This window comes from Euleptes europaea, chromosome 2 (genome assembly GCF_029931775.1).
Source record: "Euleptes europaea isolate rEulEur1 chromosome 2, rEulEur1.hap1, whole genome shotgun sequence".
In the NCBI taxonomy this organism is placed as follows: Eukaryota; Metazoa; Chordata; class Lepidosauria; order Squamata; family Sphaerodactylidae; genus Euleptes; species Euleptes europaea.
Genome location: NC_079313.1, coordinates 69,123,249 through 69,140,296, shown reverse-complemented (window position 1 = coordinate 69,140,296; position 17,048 = coordinate 69,123,249). Strand labels below are relative to the sequence as shown.

At 42.3% G+C, this 17,048-nt stretch overlaps 1 protein-coding gene across 1 annotated transcript in view; it reads left to right on the top strand.

Moving 5' to 3' along the window:
* The window catches only part of CIMAP2 (ciliary microtubule associated protein 2), a 30,001-nt gene that overhangs the window by 278 nt on the left and 12,675 nt on the right, over positions 1-17,048 (top strand). The window contains exons 2-5 of the mRNA XM_056845469.1: positions 3,285-3,372; positions 4,329-4,496; positions 6,113-6,235; positions 16,446-16,574. Coding sequence (XP_056701447.1) covers positions 3,285-3,372; positions 4,329-4,496; positions 6,113-6,235; positions 16,446-16,574 — 508 coding nt within the window. The remainder of the gene's footprint in view (positions 1-3,284; positions 3,373-4,328; positions 4,497-6,112; positions 6,236-16,445; positions 16,575-17,048) is intronic.

Below are 17,048 nucleotides of genomic sequence, written 5' to 3'. Positions count from 1 at the left end.
AGGAAGGCAGAAGGAAGTCAGGCTCCTGGGAAAATAAGTACTAATTACTTACCAGAGGTTTACAATTTAGAGATCACCCTTGCTTGGTGACATTGGGCCAGCCACCACACTCAACCTAATCTACCTCATAGGGTTATTGTGAGGATAAAGTAGGGTTGCCAACCTCCAGGCACTACCTGGAGATCTCCTGCTATTACAAATGATCTCCAGCTGATAGAGATCAGTTCAGCTGGAGAAAATTGCTGCTTTGGCCATCAGATTCTATGGCATTTAAGTCCCTCCTCTCCCCAAACCCGGCCCTCCTCAGACTCCACCCCCAAAAACCTCCCACTGGTGGCAAAGAGGGACTTGGCAACCCTAGTTATGCCACTTTGGGTCCCCATTGGGGAGAAAGGTGGGGTATAAATGCAGTAAAGATATGTCTGTTGATATTGGTTCAAACTTCAAAGTCATGAAACACCCAGGGGTCACAAGAGACACACAAACATATTCTTTCACACAGACCCTTACTACATACATTATATCTCCATAAACACCTAAATACAAAAAGCATACCCAATGGTCCTTTAATAGAAACTATATTTGTTTGCACACAAAACATATTTTTACAGGCTTGTGATGACAGTTTTGCAGAACATTCCAGTAAAGTTTGCAATTCCTTTGGAAGACTAATTAAAAATGTCCTTCTTCAAGTGCCTTAAAATATTATATTAAAGTACTTCACTGCCCAAGATTTATTTATTTGTAGTCTGCCTTCCTCGGAGACTCAAGGTGAATTACAGGATATATTACAACCAGGCTCCATAAAACATTTGGTAAACAATGCAACAGGACTAGGATTACAGAATTAGAAAACAATGCAAACAACAAATTGTCTAAGACAAGGTATACCATAAACAATGCAGAAAGTGGAATTACAAAGGCAGTAAAAGCAAGATAATAACATGTCTTCACTACATGGGAATCGGTGTTATTTCATGTAGAAAATCTGGGATGAATATAATATGTTATATGTAAATGTTTAAAATAAAAATATTATATATTTTTAAAAAGCAAGATGATACCTACTGTGTCTCAGGAGGTGACCTCCATTAAGGATAATTCTCCACTCCACCCCCCATCCTTCAGTCCCAGCCCCACTATGACTATGTTATATTACTAGGAATCGTAGCAGTTGGACTCAAATGTTATCATATTTTGTTATCTGTTTACTGATTTTTAAAAAAATAAGGAATCTTTGCAGTTTGATTTAGATATTGTTATTGTTCAAATGTTATCATATTTTGTAATCGGCTTACTGAATAGTTCTATCATACTTGTAATCCACCTTGAGTCCCGGTGAGAAAGGCAGACTATAAAATGAAAACAAATAGATAAATAATTTTGCCATTAAGGCTGCAATCCTGAAGGGGGGCGGGCGAAGCTCTTTAGGAGCTGGTGTGAACACCTGAACATCCATGCCATTGTGTGTGTGTGAAGTGCCGTCAAGTCGCAGCCGACTTATGGCGACCCCTTTTTGCGGTTTTCATGGCAAGAGACTAGCAGAGGTGGTTTGCCAGTGCCTTCTTCTGCACAGCAATCCCTTGGTGGTCTCCCATCCAAATACTAACCAGGGCTGACCCTGCTTAGCAGCTGAGATCTGACGAGATCAGGCTATCCTGGGCCATCCTTTTTACCATGGCTCAAAGTGGCATGTACGCCAGCGTGGGGGCAAGCACGCCGGCGCCAGGGAGCTGCGCCAGCCTCTGCCACCAGCACAGCCATGCCGGCAGGAAATTTCTGGAAGGGAAAGCCTGCGTTGACAAGGGGAGGGGGGTTTCCCAGGGACGGAGCTGACATTAGTCAGCTTCCAAGCCACTTTCAGCCCAGGAACGCCCCCATTGCCATTGAAGCATTGCTAAGCCACCTTTTGTGGTGGCACAGCCCCATTATTTTCGATGGGGATATTTTTGCCTTTTCCATTCCCCACCCCCTTTTAATTTTTGGTTTGTGACTGGGAAGCCTCTGAGGGGGCGGGGCAGTTACACCACTCTTGACCACTGCATATCCACACACCCCTCAGAAATGGGCTGCCTAAGGCTCTGCTCTGTGAGTGACTTTCCCACTTGGCTCTCTTTCTCTAGCCACTGTGGGGACTTACAGATACTCTTAAACAGCATCTGTTAGTCCCCACAGTGGTGTAATGTGGTGTAGTGGTTAAGAGCGGTGGTTTGGAGCGGTGGACTCTAATCTGGAGAACCGGGTTTGATTCCCTACTCCTCCACATGAGCTGCGGATGCTACTCTTGTGAACTGGATTTGTTTCCCCACTCCTACACATGAAGCCAGCTGGGTGACCTTGGGCTAGTCACAGTTCTCTCAGCCCCACCTACCTCACAGGGTGTCTGTTGTGGGGAGGGGAAGGGAAGGTGATTACAAAGATGGTTTGATTCTTCCTTAAGTGGTAGAGAAAGTCAGCATATAAAAAACAACTCTTCCTCTTCTTCTTCTCTGAGGATGGAGGGATTAACCCCCTGTGTTCTCCTGGGTAAGCATGTTTGAGTTTGAAATGGAATTATTTCAGAGATTAGTAGCATCCACATTTTAAAGGTAGTAAAAACAATGTTAATTCTTGCTAATTTTACCTGAAAATAACAGTTGTGTTTTTGGTTTTTTTGCTAGGCAACACCTGTGTTCCTGACTTTTCTTACAAATAGCTATATTACTGACATCTGTTATATGAGCCCAGTTTCTGACTTTTCTTACAAATAGCTATATTACTGACATCTGTTTTATGAGCCCAGTATATTCACAATTGTTACACTTATCTATTTAACTAGCTTGATTTGAAAAATATTCATTATGCAACAGAGATAAATTATGATAGCCAACATACCCTTCACTGATTCACTTTCATGAGGTCTGTTCAAAAAGGCATTTATCAAACATTAAATGAATTGCCATTGGACTTACTATTCCAGAATCTTACATATATCTTTATCAAAGATAAATGCATGTTTTGTAAAGTAAATCATCCTGTCTCAACATTATGTGAGCCAGACTGAACTTTGAAGCACAGCCTCACGGACAGGGGTGTAGTGTCTATTTGCTCCAGGCAAAGAAGTCTAAACTAGCTCTGTCCAGCTCCTCCACCTAACTGAAGGTAGTACTGTATTAAGGCTCAAAGTGTTAATAACTGTTCCAAAGGCTCTTATGTCACATGACTTTGATTCCAATGGCAACGTAAGGACCTTTTGGCTCTCTGCAGTCCAATTTTGTTGTAACTTTTTGTATTTCTTTGGCTAGATTTGATGTGTCAGCGATTTATCCAGACGTCAAGAAACCTAGCACCTACCTGCAGGCCCCTTACTCCAAAACTGTCTGTTCAGACTTGGTAAGTCTATCTATAGATGTATACACAAAGGGAAATGATTCCTTGGATTTCCATTACCTTGGAGTCTCTGTCTGGGCAGCCAGCCCTTTGCTTCTTCCACATGGCAATAGCCGCCATCCAAGATGGAGTTGATGTGGGAGCTCCGTCCTGCAAGATATCCCCAGTTGGAATTAGCCATATTAAATAGGAATGTGGGAAACACACACACACACACACACACACACACACACACTGTATTTAGGGTTGCCAACCTATTACAACTGATCTCCAGCTGATAGAGATCAGTTCACCTGGAGAAAATGGCAGTTTTGGCAATTGGACTCTATGGCGTTGAGGTCTCTACCCTTTCCAAACTCCACCCTCCTCAGGCTCTGCCCCCAAAATCTCTTGGAACCCTACCTGTACTGCAAAGTAGGAGAGGGATTTGGAAATGGTAGAAGAAATCACAGCATCACTGAAGGCTTTTACTGAATGTTAAGATCAATTTCCAGTGTTGTGTTAAAGCAGATGAAAGTGTTAAACTTTAAATAATCCCATATTTCTCAACTCCATGTGCTTCATTCTGCCTTCACTCGTCCAGTGATGCAAATTCTCCACTTCCAGTGCATGAACTCCTTACAACAATGTAATGGCATGCCAAAGTTATATTCCTTCTGTTCACATGCATTCTATGTGCTTTATGTCTTGAAAGATATGGGAACATAGCCATTACTTCCCTGATAAGTGAGTGACTACTGTATCCCAAGCTATGTACAATTTTAAGTAGAATCAGAGAGTTGGAAGGGACCTCCAGGGTTAATGATACTGCGGGAGCTCCCATTGAGCTGGGCCCCTAGTCTACAGCATACTTGGTCTAACTTCTAATCTAGCCGTGGCCATGTTCTCCAGCATTTTACTCCATTTTTTCAAAGAAACTGTACCAATGCAAAAAAATATCAATCTTACATTTCCTTTAGAACCGAAGATTAGGACCTGGCACCTACAGCGTTGACCAAGGAGGCTTCAGTTCTATCTCTATGCAGAAACTCTCGTTCTCTAACTGGGCAAAAGCACAGGAAGCAACAAGACTCACCGAGATGCCACATTTTAATTTTAAGGAGATATGCAAGAAAGGGAAACTCCTGGTGAGCTTTTGGGTTTTGTCTCTTTACTGCATGTCAGTTGGAGCGAGGGCTGAAAATCTTAAGCGGATCGTTGCCGATTCAACTGGGAACTCTAAACAAAGCTTCCCCCCCACAACAGCTGCACCCTCAGTCAGTTGTGTAAATTCTGCTATAGATGGCCCCCATGCGCTCCCTTGAATCTGAAGGCTGCTTTCCAGACAATCAGTGATTTGTCTGCATTATAAGCAGTGTAATCTTAAGCCCCGTGGTGCAGAGTGGTAAGCTGCAGTACTGCAGTCCAAGCTCTGCTCACGACCTGAGTTCGATCCCGACTGAAGTCGGTTATAGGTAGCCAGCTCAAGGTTGACTCAGCCTTCCATCCTCCTGAGGTTGGTAAAATGAGTACCCAACTTGCTGGGGGTAAAGGGGAGATGACTGGGGAAGGCACTGGCAACCACCCTGTAAACAAAGTCTGCCTAGGAAACGTCGGGATGTCACGTCACCCTATGGGTCAGGAATGACCCGGTGCTTGCACAGGGGGCCTTTACCTTTTTAACCTTAAGCCCATTTATGAATGCAGAAATAAGTCTTCAAGTGAGTTGTACAATCCTTATGCCCAAGTAATTGTAGCCCTAGGGTCACAAGTAGACATGGCAGAGATCATAAATTATCTCAACATCTTTAAAACTGAATTAAAGCTACATGGGGCCATGCCAGTAGGGGAAAGGGTGTTTAACCCTTCTGTTCAGGCATAGTTTCTCTCATTGAAACTGGGTGCCCTGTACTATTGTTAGCTCTTTAAAGAAAAAGGTGCTTGTCTTTTGCCTGTTTTTTAAAAAGAAGAACTATAGCTCTGTGTGTGTATGTGTGTGTGAGTTTTGATTAGTGAAACCAGGCAGAGGTCGAACAGTTAAATCATCTCTCCACTCCTTACATGGCCCTGATCTGGATGAGGGCACAGTCAGCTGTCACTCAGCTTTAAACAATGCTAGAAAATTTCAGTCACAGATGCCCCAGGGTCTTGTTTACTTGACCCTCAGCCAAGAATGTTGTCATTATTAAATATGAGGGAAAGGCCCACTGACTTTGATGGATCAGGCAAGTAAGAAGGGGACCCTGCCATTCCTCTCCATTTCTGAAGGTTGCTAGGTATTCAGAACCGCAACGAGGAGAGGTAATTTCAGTGAACCTTACATCCAAATAAGTATGTTTAGAACCCTAATTTGATCATTGTTTATGTGTAGGATTGTGCAACTTGATTGTCATGTTTGTCTCCAACTGCTCCGCAGAAGCAAAAGAAAAGGCAGACTTACTGTTCCGACTTCACTCCTCCTCTGATCCTTTTTCCTGGCCCACCCTACAGTAGGCAGCAGGGAACACTGGGTAGTGTGGAATGTGTGAGAGCAGTCCTCTGAGAAACGTCTGTAGCCTTAGGGAAAGGCTGTTTGAGCTTCCCTCAGGATTTTGCTCATGTTTTGCCTGAGGAGGAACTTCCAAATTTCTCTCAAATTTAACTTTTAGGGGAATGTAGGTAGCATCCCTAACTGTGGACACATCCACCTTGGCAGATGGAGGGATAAAGAGGCACACATGCAGTCTTGTAACCCTTATGATGTGCTCTTCATTCTCTTGCCTAGAAACAAAAACTGGGCCCTGGTACTTACAACTATAAAGATTTTCTGGAGCTCCAGCAGAGTCGTCCATGCAGCATGAAAGGAGCTTGTGAAACAGGAGAAGCGAGGTTTAAGGCCCGCATCAGGGTATGTATTGACTTCCATCCTGGCAGCAATTATGTCATTTGAAAAGCCTTCAGAAAAACAAAACAAAAACAGAAGGTTAGATATATCTTGTCCTAGACATGTTGTATTGTGAGAGCCAGCGTGGTGCAGTGGTTAACAGAGGTGGTTTGGAGCGGTGGACTCAGATCTGGAGAACCAGGTTTGATTCCCCACTCCTCCACATGAAGCCAGCTGGGTGACCTTGGGCAAGTCACTCTCTCTCAGCCCCACCAACCTCACAGGGTGTCTGTTGTGGGGAGGGGAAGGTGATTGTAAGCCAGTTTGAGTCCCCCTTAAGTGGTAGAGAAAGTCGGCATATAAAAACCAGTTCTTCTTCTTCGTGGAGCACTACTGGACATTAATAATAATCAGCTTGACATTAGATCTAGAACAAAGCCTGAATGTGAGAAGCAGAAATAATAAAATTTACGATCCTAGAGGTGTCTGGCTGCTGGCCCGGTGCCAGACACCTGTTAAGAGCAATGGTTTCCAAACCCAACCAGGGACACTGAGAACTTTGACATGAACGTGATCACCAGTCGAACTGTGGTGGAACTTCTTGGTTATGTAGAAGCAGAGCCTCCCTCACTGGATTACCTCATGTTTTTGCTTGAAGTTTAGTGGGCATGCCAGGCCAAATATCTTTGGCCTGTGCAGTAACCACTTGAGCTACAGGGTCATCATCTGTTTGTGCCTGGGTGATTAGGCTACCTTTGTAACTCATTATATTTATCCTAAAAGAAAATGAGGTTTCTTTCTGATGGGAATTTTACCCTTAATAGAGGAAATGGATCGTTGAATATTAATGGAATCACCGGCAGAAGCTAATTAAGGTTGCACGCACACAAAGAAAGACACGCAGTCATTTCTCTTAGTAAAAATCACCTTTACTTACTAACTTCAGGAAAGGGTAACTTGGATGTAAAATAATAAATCTCTTTCTACATTCTAAGTTTCCTATCACATCCCAAAGTGGGAGTTCTATAGTTTACATCTTCACATGGTCAGATCTAAAGTCTAATTCTAATGGCGGAGGCTTCTTCTAGGTAAGACAAAGAAGAAGCTCCTGGTATGCAAATACCTTTACAACTGTCCTGTTTAGCCAATGGCTATTTGACACATACTGTAGGTCACATCACCTTTGATCTGGTCAGCTTGGTTACAAACAGTTTAACCCTTGAGTGACTGAAATACAATGAAACTCGCTATTCAAAACCCAACAAACCCCTTTTCGAGTTTACATAGTATTCAGGCATACAAACATAAAGCATCACGCAAATATTCAAATTGTTGCTTGTGTAGTGGCTTTGTCAAAATGTCCGCCACCATCTCTTTGCTCTCACAGTACTTCACTTTCAAAAGTCCTCTTTGTTGCTTGTCTCTCACGGAGGCAGTCTTGTATTGAAGAAATCTTCTTCCTTTCCTGGCGCTTTCGCTGCTCAGTATTGCTATGCAAGCTTGATTGTCCTCAAATGGTTCACTTCCTTCCAGACTCATATATGATGGGTCAAGTGGAATATTTTTGGTTTTGCACTCCATCATATCCATAAATTGTAGGAATTTCAGTATTTTGCTCCTTTGGCTGATTGAGAATCCATTATCTTGATCTCTTTCAATTTCCATTCCAACATAATTTTTCACTTCTCCAAGTAGTTTGACTTCTACTGATTGGTTCAGTTTGTCTGCTATTTGCTTAGCAGCTGTTTCTGTATCACAACAGATTAGAATGTCGTCTACAAAAATTAAAATATATTGCCATCGATCATCTACTTTCCTGCTGAATAAACATCTCTCTATGTTTCCTTGTTTGAAGCCTTGAGCTTCCAGTAAGGTTGTAAGTTTGTGGTTCCATGCTCTTGCAGATTGTTTAAGTCCATATAAAGTCTTTTCAAGTTTACAAACTTTATTCTCCGTATTACTGTCCATTAGTCCAGGAGGTATTTCCATGTATATCTCCTCTGTTAATTCTCCATTTAGAAATGCTGTCTTGACATCCAGTTGTAAGACAATTTTGTTCTTAGATGCAGCTATACTCAGCAAAGTCTTTATAGCTGTTTGTCCACTAACAGGTGCATACGTTTCTGTGTAGTCAGTCCCATATTTCTGGGTAAATCCTTTTGCGACTAATCTTGCTTTGTACTTGTTGATCTTTCCATCAGCATTTTCCTTCAGTTTGAAAACCCATTTACATCCCACTGCCTTCTTTCCAGGTGGGAGTGTGGTTAATTTCCAAGTTTTATTTTTCTTCAGCGATTCTAGTTCATCTCGAATTGCGTCAAGCCATTTGGTCCGCTCACCATCGGGAAGCTTTTCCAGCTCTTCCCAACTTGAGGGCTCCATCTGACCTTTCACTTCCGCATAGAGATTCAGTTTAGGCGCTGGTATTCCTTTTGTAGTCCTTGTGGATCTTCTTAGGATTGGAGAGGGTGAGGTGGTTCCATCAGCACCGGGGTCATCCCCTTTTGTTCCTGCAGTCTCTGGGTTGTCTGCAGAATCAGGTGGTATGATTTCCCATGCTGTAAACGGAATCCCCTTTTCTTCCTCTTCACTGTCCTCTGGATTAGATGAGTAGCTGGTTTGCTTTCCATTCATGACATCTCTCTCATCTATGTACACTGCATTCAATGCTTGAACTTTGAATGTCTTTGGATTCATTACACGGTATCCTTTTGGGAGATATCCTACTAAGATTCCAAGTTCTGTTGTAGGACTTAGCTTTCCCCTTTTCTCTTTCGGGATGTAAGTATATACATGACTTCCAAAAGCTTTCAAATGTCTTAGACTAGGCTTTCTGCCATTCCATCTTTCATATGGAGTCATGTTAATGGTACTAGAAATTGACCTATTGTAGAGATAGGCTGCTGTACTAACACATTCTCCCCAGCAGGGGTCAGGCAATCCTGCCTGCAACAACATACATCTCGCACTTTGCATCAGAGTTCTATTAAATCTCTCTGAGAGTCCATTGTGCCGTGGGCTATATGCAACACTGGTCACATGTTCAATCCCTTCAGATTCAACAAATTCCTTCATTTGACTATTAACGTACTCAGTTCCTAGATCTGTGAATAACACTTGAATTCCTTTATTAAATTTGTTCTTCACCATGGCAGCATACATCTTAAACTTATCAACTACTTCAGTCTTTGATTTCAATAAGTAGACATATGCATATCTTGAATAACTGTCTATAAAATGCAGAACATATTTAGATCCTCCAGCAGAATCTTTGATTGGCCCAATAAGATCAGAGTGAACTTCATCAAGAATTTCTGCCTTAACATCTGTGCCTCTCTGCACGTGCTTTGGGGCAGTTCCTTTCCCTCTAATGCAAACGCTGCATCGCTCCTGGCTGGCAAAGCATTCTTTTACTGCTATATCACAGTCATTCAGCAGTTGCTTCACAGATTTGAAATTTCTATGCCCTAATTTCACATGATATCCATAAACACAGTCCTTATGATCACATTCCTTAGTTTTCATCTCATTTGATTTTCCATTATATGCAGCTAAATGCTCCGTTTCTGAATCGCAGGCCTCATCCTGCGCTTCCTGCAATGCCTCATCATTGCAATCTGAATCAGAAGTGTCTATTTCATCTGCTATGTTAACCAAACAGTAATGAGATCCTTCTGCTTTGGTTGGATAAATCCGTCCTTTAGGGTCAATTAACCAACATCCATCTTTCTCCATAGTCACTTTAAAATCTGCATTATTCAGTTTCCTTACAGACATCAAACATTCTTTGGCATTAGGCACATGATAAACATCAGTCAAATTCAGTTGCATTACATTTCCACATAGGCTCTCTATATACACAGTCACAGATCCCTTTTCCTTGCAAGTGATTGACTCTCCATTGGCAACTGTAAGTTTCTCATTGCATGCTTCCATATGGTTAAAACATTCCCTGTTAGACCATAAGTGGCAATCCGCTCCTGAATCAAGAATAATGTCTCTAACATGCTTGGATTCAGTTTTAGACTTTAAATCAGTACAAGAAGCTTGCTTAACCATAAGCGTGGTCATTTCATTTGGCCTTTTAGTTGTACTCTGGTTCCCTCTTGTGGCTGGTTGGCGCGATTGCTGCCTTTCCGGCCTTTGTTTGAATTTCGCGGGCTTTTGGTGAGAAGAAGAAGAGGGGGAGGGGGATGAGGGGCCCCCCTTCGCCATGTTTTCTCGGCATTGAAAACTTCTGTGACCAATTTTCCCACACGTAAAGCATTTAAAAATCTTTCTTTCATGCACATTCATCACTGAGATCCCACTTGATACTTCATTTAAACGTTTCTGATCATTTTCAAACTCTTTCAGTGCACACACAAGATCATTAAGGTTCAGGTCCTTTCTCCCTAGCAGGTTTCTCCTTTCAGACTGAAATTTGGGATGAAGACTGGCTAGGAAAATTGTTATAAAGTCTCTTTCTGACACTGTTTCGCCTGCAATACGAATTTCAGCGGCCAGGGTCTGTAATTGTCTTAGATGCTCAGTCAGAGAAATATTTTCTGGCATCCTGCTTGAGAATAAGTTTCCTTTCATTGCCATGAGCTGATTTGAGGAAGTTACAGAATACTTTGCAGATAGCTCTTTCATTATATCTTTGGCCGTTTCATTATTTAACAGAATATCAGATTCGCTTTGGCTTAATGTTCCCATTAAGAGGCAGACTGCTTGTGCATTTGCCCTCTTAAAATCAGGGTACTCTGGGTCATCTCTTCCTGGCTTTTCTTTATCTAAGACCCATTCAATATCCATAGCTTCAAAGGCAAACATTACATTTCTCTTCCATAAAGCAAATGGTGTTTTTGCTATGGGAGGTATAGTCACAGTTTGGGGGCCTTTTGCACTCACGACTCGTGGAGTTGCGTTGGGAGCGGCTGGAGTTCCCGTGCTCGTTGTAGCTCTGTCGTCTGGGTTCGACATCCTCGCAGCTTTCCTCCTCTCAGATTACAGCACGCTGGGTCTGAGTTCCTCAGGTCTCACACGAATAAACCGCTGAGCTTTTGCAGAGAAAAGATCCCTTCTGGCGTTTTGTAATCCGTTTGGCTTCCCTGGAAAAATCCTAACTTAAGCTGTGCGTGTTTTGGCTTCTCCAAAAATCCATTAATAATTCATATTAATATTCCAAACCGTCTGATGCTACCAATTTGATGGGAATTTTACCCTTAATAGAGGAAGTGGATCGTTGAATATTAATGGAATCACCGGCAGAAGCTAATTAAGGTTGCACGCACACAAAGAAAGACACGCAGTCATTTCTCTTAGTAAAAATCACCTTTACTTACTAACTTCAGGAAAGGGTAACTTGGATGTAAAATAATAAATCTCTTTCTACATTCTAAGTTTCCTATCACATCCCAAAGTGGGAGTTCTATAGTTTACATCTTCACATGGTCAGATCTAAAGTCTAATTCTAATGGCGGAGGCTTCTTCTAGGTAAGACAAAGAAGAAGCTCCTGGTATGCAAATACCTTTACAACTGTCCTGTTTAGCCAATGGCTATTTGACACATACTGTAGGTCACATCACCTTTGATCTGGTCAGCTTGGTTACAAACAGTTTAACCCTTGAGTGACTGAAATACAATGAAACTCGCTATTCAAAACCCAACACTTTCCAAATACTGTGACTTTATATTCAGGGGTCATCTTAAATTCAGGGTTGTCTTTCTTTCGGCTCAGTATGGTCACGCCACTAGAAGAAGAAGAAGAAGAGGTTAGCCAGTCAGGACCTAGATGTGCAGCTGGCCCTGGATCTGGCTGTGCTCTTCATGGAGGCTGCCCTGTCAGGTACCTGTGAAAGAGGCAGTTCCTGCTGGCCAGTGCTGTGCCCAGGATATGACGTCACACTTTACAGGAAATAAGCCTGAGAAGCAAGCACAAGGTGTACCTCTGCTTTGTGTCTGCTTTGGTTGCAATATGGACTCCTCCTCTGTGAGTTAGGGGTCTGGAGGAAACCTTCCCTACTGGGAAAGGTTGAAGGAGCTGGGTATGTTTAGCCTGGAGAGGAGACAACTGAAAGGTGATAAGATAGCCATCTTCAAGTATTTGAAAAGCAGTCATATAGAGAATGGTGCAGAGTTGTTTTCTGCTGCCCCAGAAGGTTGGACCAGAACCAACATGTTTTTTTTAAATAATATTTATTGTTGAAAATCAATAAAAAAAATAGGGGTACAGAAGGAAAAAGGGATGGAGAGGGGAAAGAGAGAAAAAAAACAGAAACAAAAACAGCGGTAAATTGTTAAAATAATATTTAACAGTATAGCGTCTTATACAACCCCCTTTCATCTTTATTAATACCATTATTTTCTAGTAGGGTGATTTTAAGCCCCAACTTAAATCTACTATTGTAACTGCCTTATTGTATTAATATTCAATCACAATAAAACAGTTGGAAGCTGAAGATTCAAAGCAGGTTGTTTTTATGGGCAACATAACAAAATGCTGGTGAAAATTGCCTAAAGCGCAGAGCAATTTCCATGCACATCAAAGGATTGCAAGCATGGATATAGACTTTGATGATGGGTGGTTACAGAAGCATAATACACACGTAAGACTGAACTGTCCAATAAACCTTTTGGACGTATAAGCAATTATTTGCATATCCAATAGAAAATGCTCTTCAAGGCGTTCCCTAATGGTTAATGAGGAAGCACAACTTCACATTCCAAGATGACATGTCTTGTCTTAAATCAAAGCTCCAGGCTTAATTAAGGAACCTGCCTGTACTCAGAGGGAATGATCTCATCTAGTCAGCTGCCTGCAAACTGCTTGCTGGGTCAAGCTGACCCAAGCCCACAGCAGTGAATTTCTCTTTGACCAAAGAATACAGGTTACCCATAATGCATCGTGATTCTAGATCTGTATATAAGAATATATATGTGTGTGTGTGTGTGTGTGTGTGTCATATTATGTAAATATGCATATATGTGACAGCATATATGCTTTCTCTATAAACTAAGTTAATTAGGGCACTACACTATGGCTCCTGGAGTCTAGTTGTTATTTTTTGGTTGCAATATAATCATAGAAAGGTGTCCATTTGTCTCTATTTTGGTTTTTTCATTCGTTTGTAAAGTTTCAGTCAGTTGTGCCATTGTTTTATATTCATAGGATTTATCCAACCAGATCTCTATAGTGGGGATTCTATTTGTTTTCCATAGAGATGCTAATACTACTCTTGTGGCTGTGATTAGATATTTCAGCATATTCTGTTGGTCTTTGTCAATATTGTCTGGAGTTTTACTTAATAGAAATAATTTGGGGTCATATGATATATTTTGACCAATAATACCTTCTAAGTTCTTGTGTATCTTCTTCCAAAATTTCTGAACTAGATCGCATGTCCACCAACAGTGATAGAAAGTGCCCCTAGTTTTACGACATTTCCAACATAGGCCAGATGTCAGGTTGTTCATATTTTGAATGTCACTAGGTGTAATGTACCACCTATGTAGCATTTTCAACCAGTTTTCCTGAATCCCAAGACATAGGGTAAATTTGAGGTTCTTACGAAATAGTTGTTCCCATTCATCAATCGTTATGGTCTCATTCAAATTCTCCATCCATTTAATTTGGCACAACATCACTTGTTCGTCTTCTGTATCATATACCACCAGCAGTTTATAAATTTTACCTAATAAATGCTGAGCTGGTTTACATATCATCTGTTCAAAATCTGTTTTCATTTTCAATACTCCCCGAATTAAACAGTCTTCCTTGAATCTTGAAACTAACTGCTGATAAGTTAGCCATGGCATCTGCGGATGACTATGATGTATCTCAACTAATGTTTTCAATGTACCGTCTATTTTCACCAAGTCCTGATATTGTATTGTCCCATATTTTTTCCTGTCACTTACCGAGCCAAAGACATTAAAAGGAGCCATCAATAAAGATCCAGAACCAACATGTTGAAATTAAATCAAAAGAGTTTTCTGCTAAACATTAGGAAGAACTTCCTGATAGATCAGTTCCTCAGTGGAATAGGCTTCCTTGGGAAGTGGTGGGCTGTCCTTTGGAAGTTTTTAACAGACGCTAAATGGCCATCTGCTGAGATGTGAAATGGTATAGTATAACCCGATCTTGTCAGATCTTGGAAGCGAATCTGGGCTGGAACTTGGAAAGAGGACCTCCAAGGAAGACTCTGAAGAGGAAGGAAATGACAAACCACCTCTGCTTAATCACTTGTCTTCAAAACCCCACCAGGGGTTGTGGCTGTGACTTGACAGCACTTTACACACACACAGATGGCCAGCTGACATCAATGCTAATTCTGTGAACTCAGGCAGACCATGAGAGGGAGGGCAGGAAGGGATGAGTCAGTGCTCAGCTCTCCTGGCCCTTTCTTATATGCCCATGGTAATGCTGATCACCACTTTGGGGTCAGGTGACTGAGTTTCCCTTCACTGAGTGGAGGACAGTGCCTCTGTTGCTCTGGTGACCTATTTTCTGTTCCCTTGCCAAATTGTATAGATGCCTCATTCCTCTCTTCCTGCCGTCACTCCAGAATCTACTATCTGCTTACTTCTTTAGCAGCCCATAAAGGAATCTGAAACCCACTACATATACACCTCTGCAAATGAGGTCAATGTGTTTGTAGAAAGGAAAAATGAAAGGTTTTATGGCCTTTGTATGTTGAGAGGTTGGTATGGAGATGGGCTGAACATTTTCCTACCCACACATATTTTGCGTGTGTAAAGTGCTGTCAAGTCGCAGTTGACTTTTAGCAACCCTATAGGGTTTTCAAGCAGGAGACTAACAGAGGTGGTTTTCCATTGCCTTCCTCTGCATAGTGACCCTGGAATTCTTTGATGGTCTTCCATCCAAATACTAACCAGGGTCATCTCTGCTTAGCTTTCAAGATCTGAGGAGATCAGGCTAGCCTGGGCCATCCAGGTTAGGGAAGACATATTTTACTCCTTGTGAATCTGAGAGGTGGGAATGCAAAAACGGATAGAGGAAATGCCCACTGTGGTTAAATACTAGTTTTTTTTTAAATCCTCATCACTAGATAGATAACAGTATTTATGAAGCAAGAGTGGAGTAGTAGGTAAAATACAACTTATTGCTACAGAGGTACCTGCTGGAAAGATAGTCAGAGCTCCAAAACACCTTACAATCACAACTTTCTTCATTGGATTATTGTAGTGTTTCCTTCACTACAAACCATCACAAAGAATTCCTAGCTATATTTTCTAAGTTACTATAACAGTAAATGATTGTATCAAAGGTGATATATTAACAATATTGGATACCCAGCCAGGATCTAAAGAGTGTTTTCTTACATCTGTTCTGGGGAAAATTAAGGATCCAGAGCACTTTGCCTAAAAAGCGTGAACCAGAAAAGTTTCTTTTGCTGGAGACATCTAGAAAGCTGTCTGCAGACAAGGACCAGGTTAAGTATCAGTGAAAACAGTGACTTTCTAGGGTTGCTACTAGTTCCACCCCCCCACCCCCAGCAGGATGCCTTTGCCTGCTGTGACAACCAGAATTGGGCAAGTGATGATTTTTCCCATCTCTGCATCAGCAAAAACAAAATAGGCAGCCCATTCCTGAGCTCTGGGGCCAAAAGAGCTCAGGAGGGTTGCAAGTGGCCATGATGGCGTTTGAGCCGCTTGCACTGGCACCTGGGACACTTGCTCCGCCAAGGCAGGAATGCCGGTGTTGGGGCGTTCACACTGGCCTTCCTGCTCTGGTATGGCAGCGCAGCCTTGGGGCGCTGGCTTGGCATCCCACCGGTGTCCCACTGGCACAAATCCCCGTGCCATCATTCCAGGGGGCGTTCACAGGGCATTCCGGGGGGCAGAGCTGCCAGGAGGCAGCTTCCTGACCCCTTTCAGGCCAGGAACGCTCCCTCTGAAACAGTGTTTCTGCGCCAAATTTTTCCTTGCACAGCCTCACTGTTTTCAATGGCGGAAATGCCCCATTTTCAGGGGAGATTTTTTAAAAGGCTTTTAAAATCCTTTCAGTGGCCAGGGAACGGCTTTGGAGGCACTGCAGTAGTGCCTCAGCTGTGCTGCCCCTGGGCGCCAAAAAGCTCAGGAATGAGCTGTTAGACTTACTTAATAATGATGTGACGGATATTAGGGACCTTCTTGGTTTCTGAGACCAGGGTACATCTTGGTCCATCTGTGATTAGGTAGTGTTGATTGTCCAGTCATTCTTCTTTCTCTTATTGGTCATTTTCCTAGGAGTGTTACCCCGGCCCAGGAACGTATGGGAATCCTTATACATGTCTAGAGGAGAAGGAAAAACGCTCTGTGACTGCACTCGGAATAATGGACAGCAAAACTGCAAAATGCCTCACCTTTCTCAACACGGCAAGCTTCGACTCTTAATTCTTCACTCAGCTGCTTCTTATCTCTATGGTCTTCCTGTTTGGTAACTACCAACACCATAGAAGAAAAAAAAAGTTCAATATTGTTTTGCAACATGGAAGGAGTAATTGGACAGAGCATGAAGGCAAAGTCCTGCCTCTGTACCTTCTCTCTCTCTTTTTTCTTAGGGTGATGGTAATAACAAAATAACTAGTTACTGTTTATTGTTATATTATGTATGCGTAGGTTACACATGAGGCAGGAGACAGAGTTCCAACAGCAACCGCTTTATTCAGCTAACAGGGAAGAGAGAACTAACTTAACTGCAAAACACCCCAATTTATATACAGTTCCCAACCACCCGGAGCAATCCCCCCCACCACAGTTTGTGGTTGGACTGCCAAAGTCCCCCGTCCAATAGGAGAAACAGATGATGGAGCCTGGAGCAGAGCCTCAAGCTCAACACAGTTCAGCCTG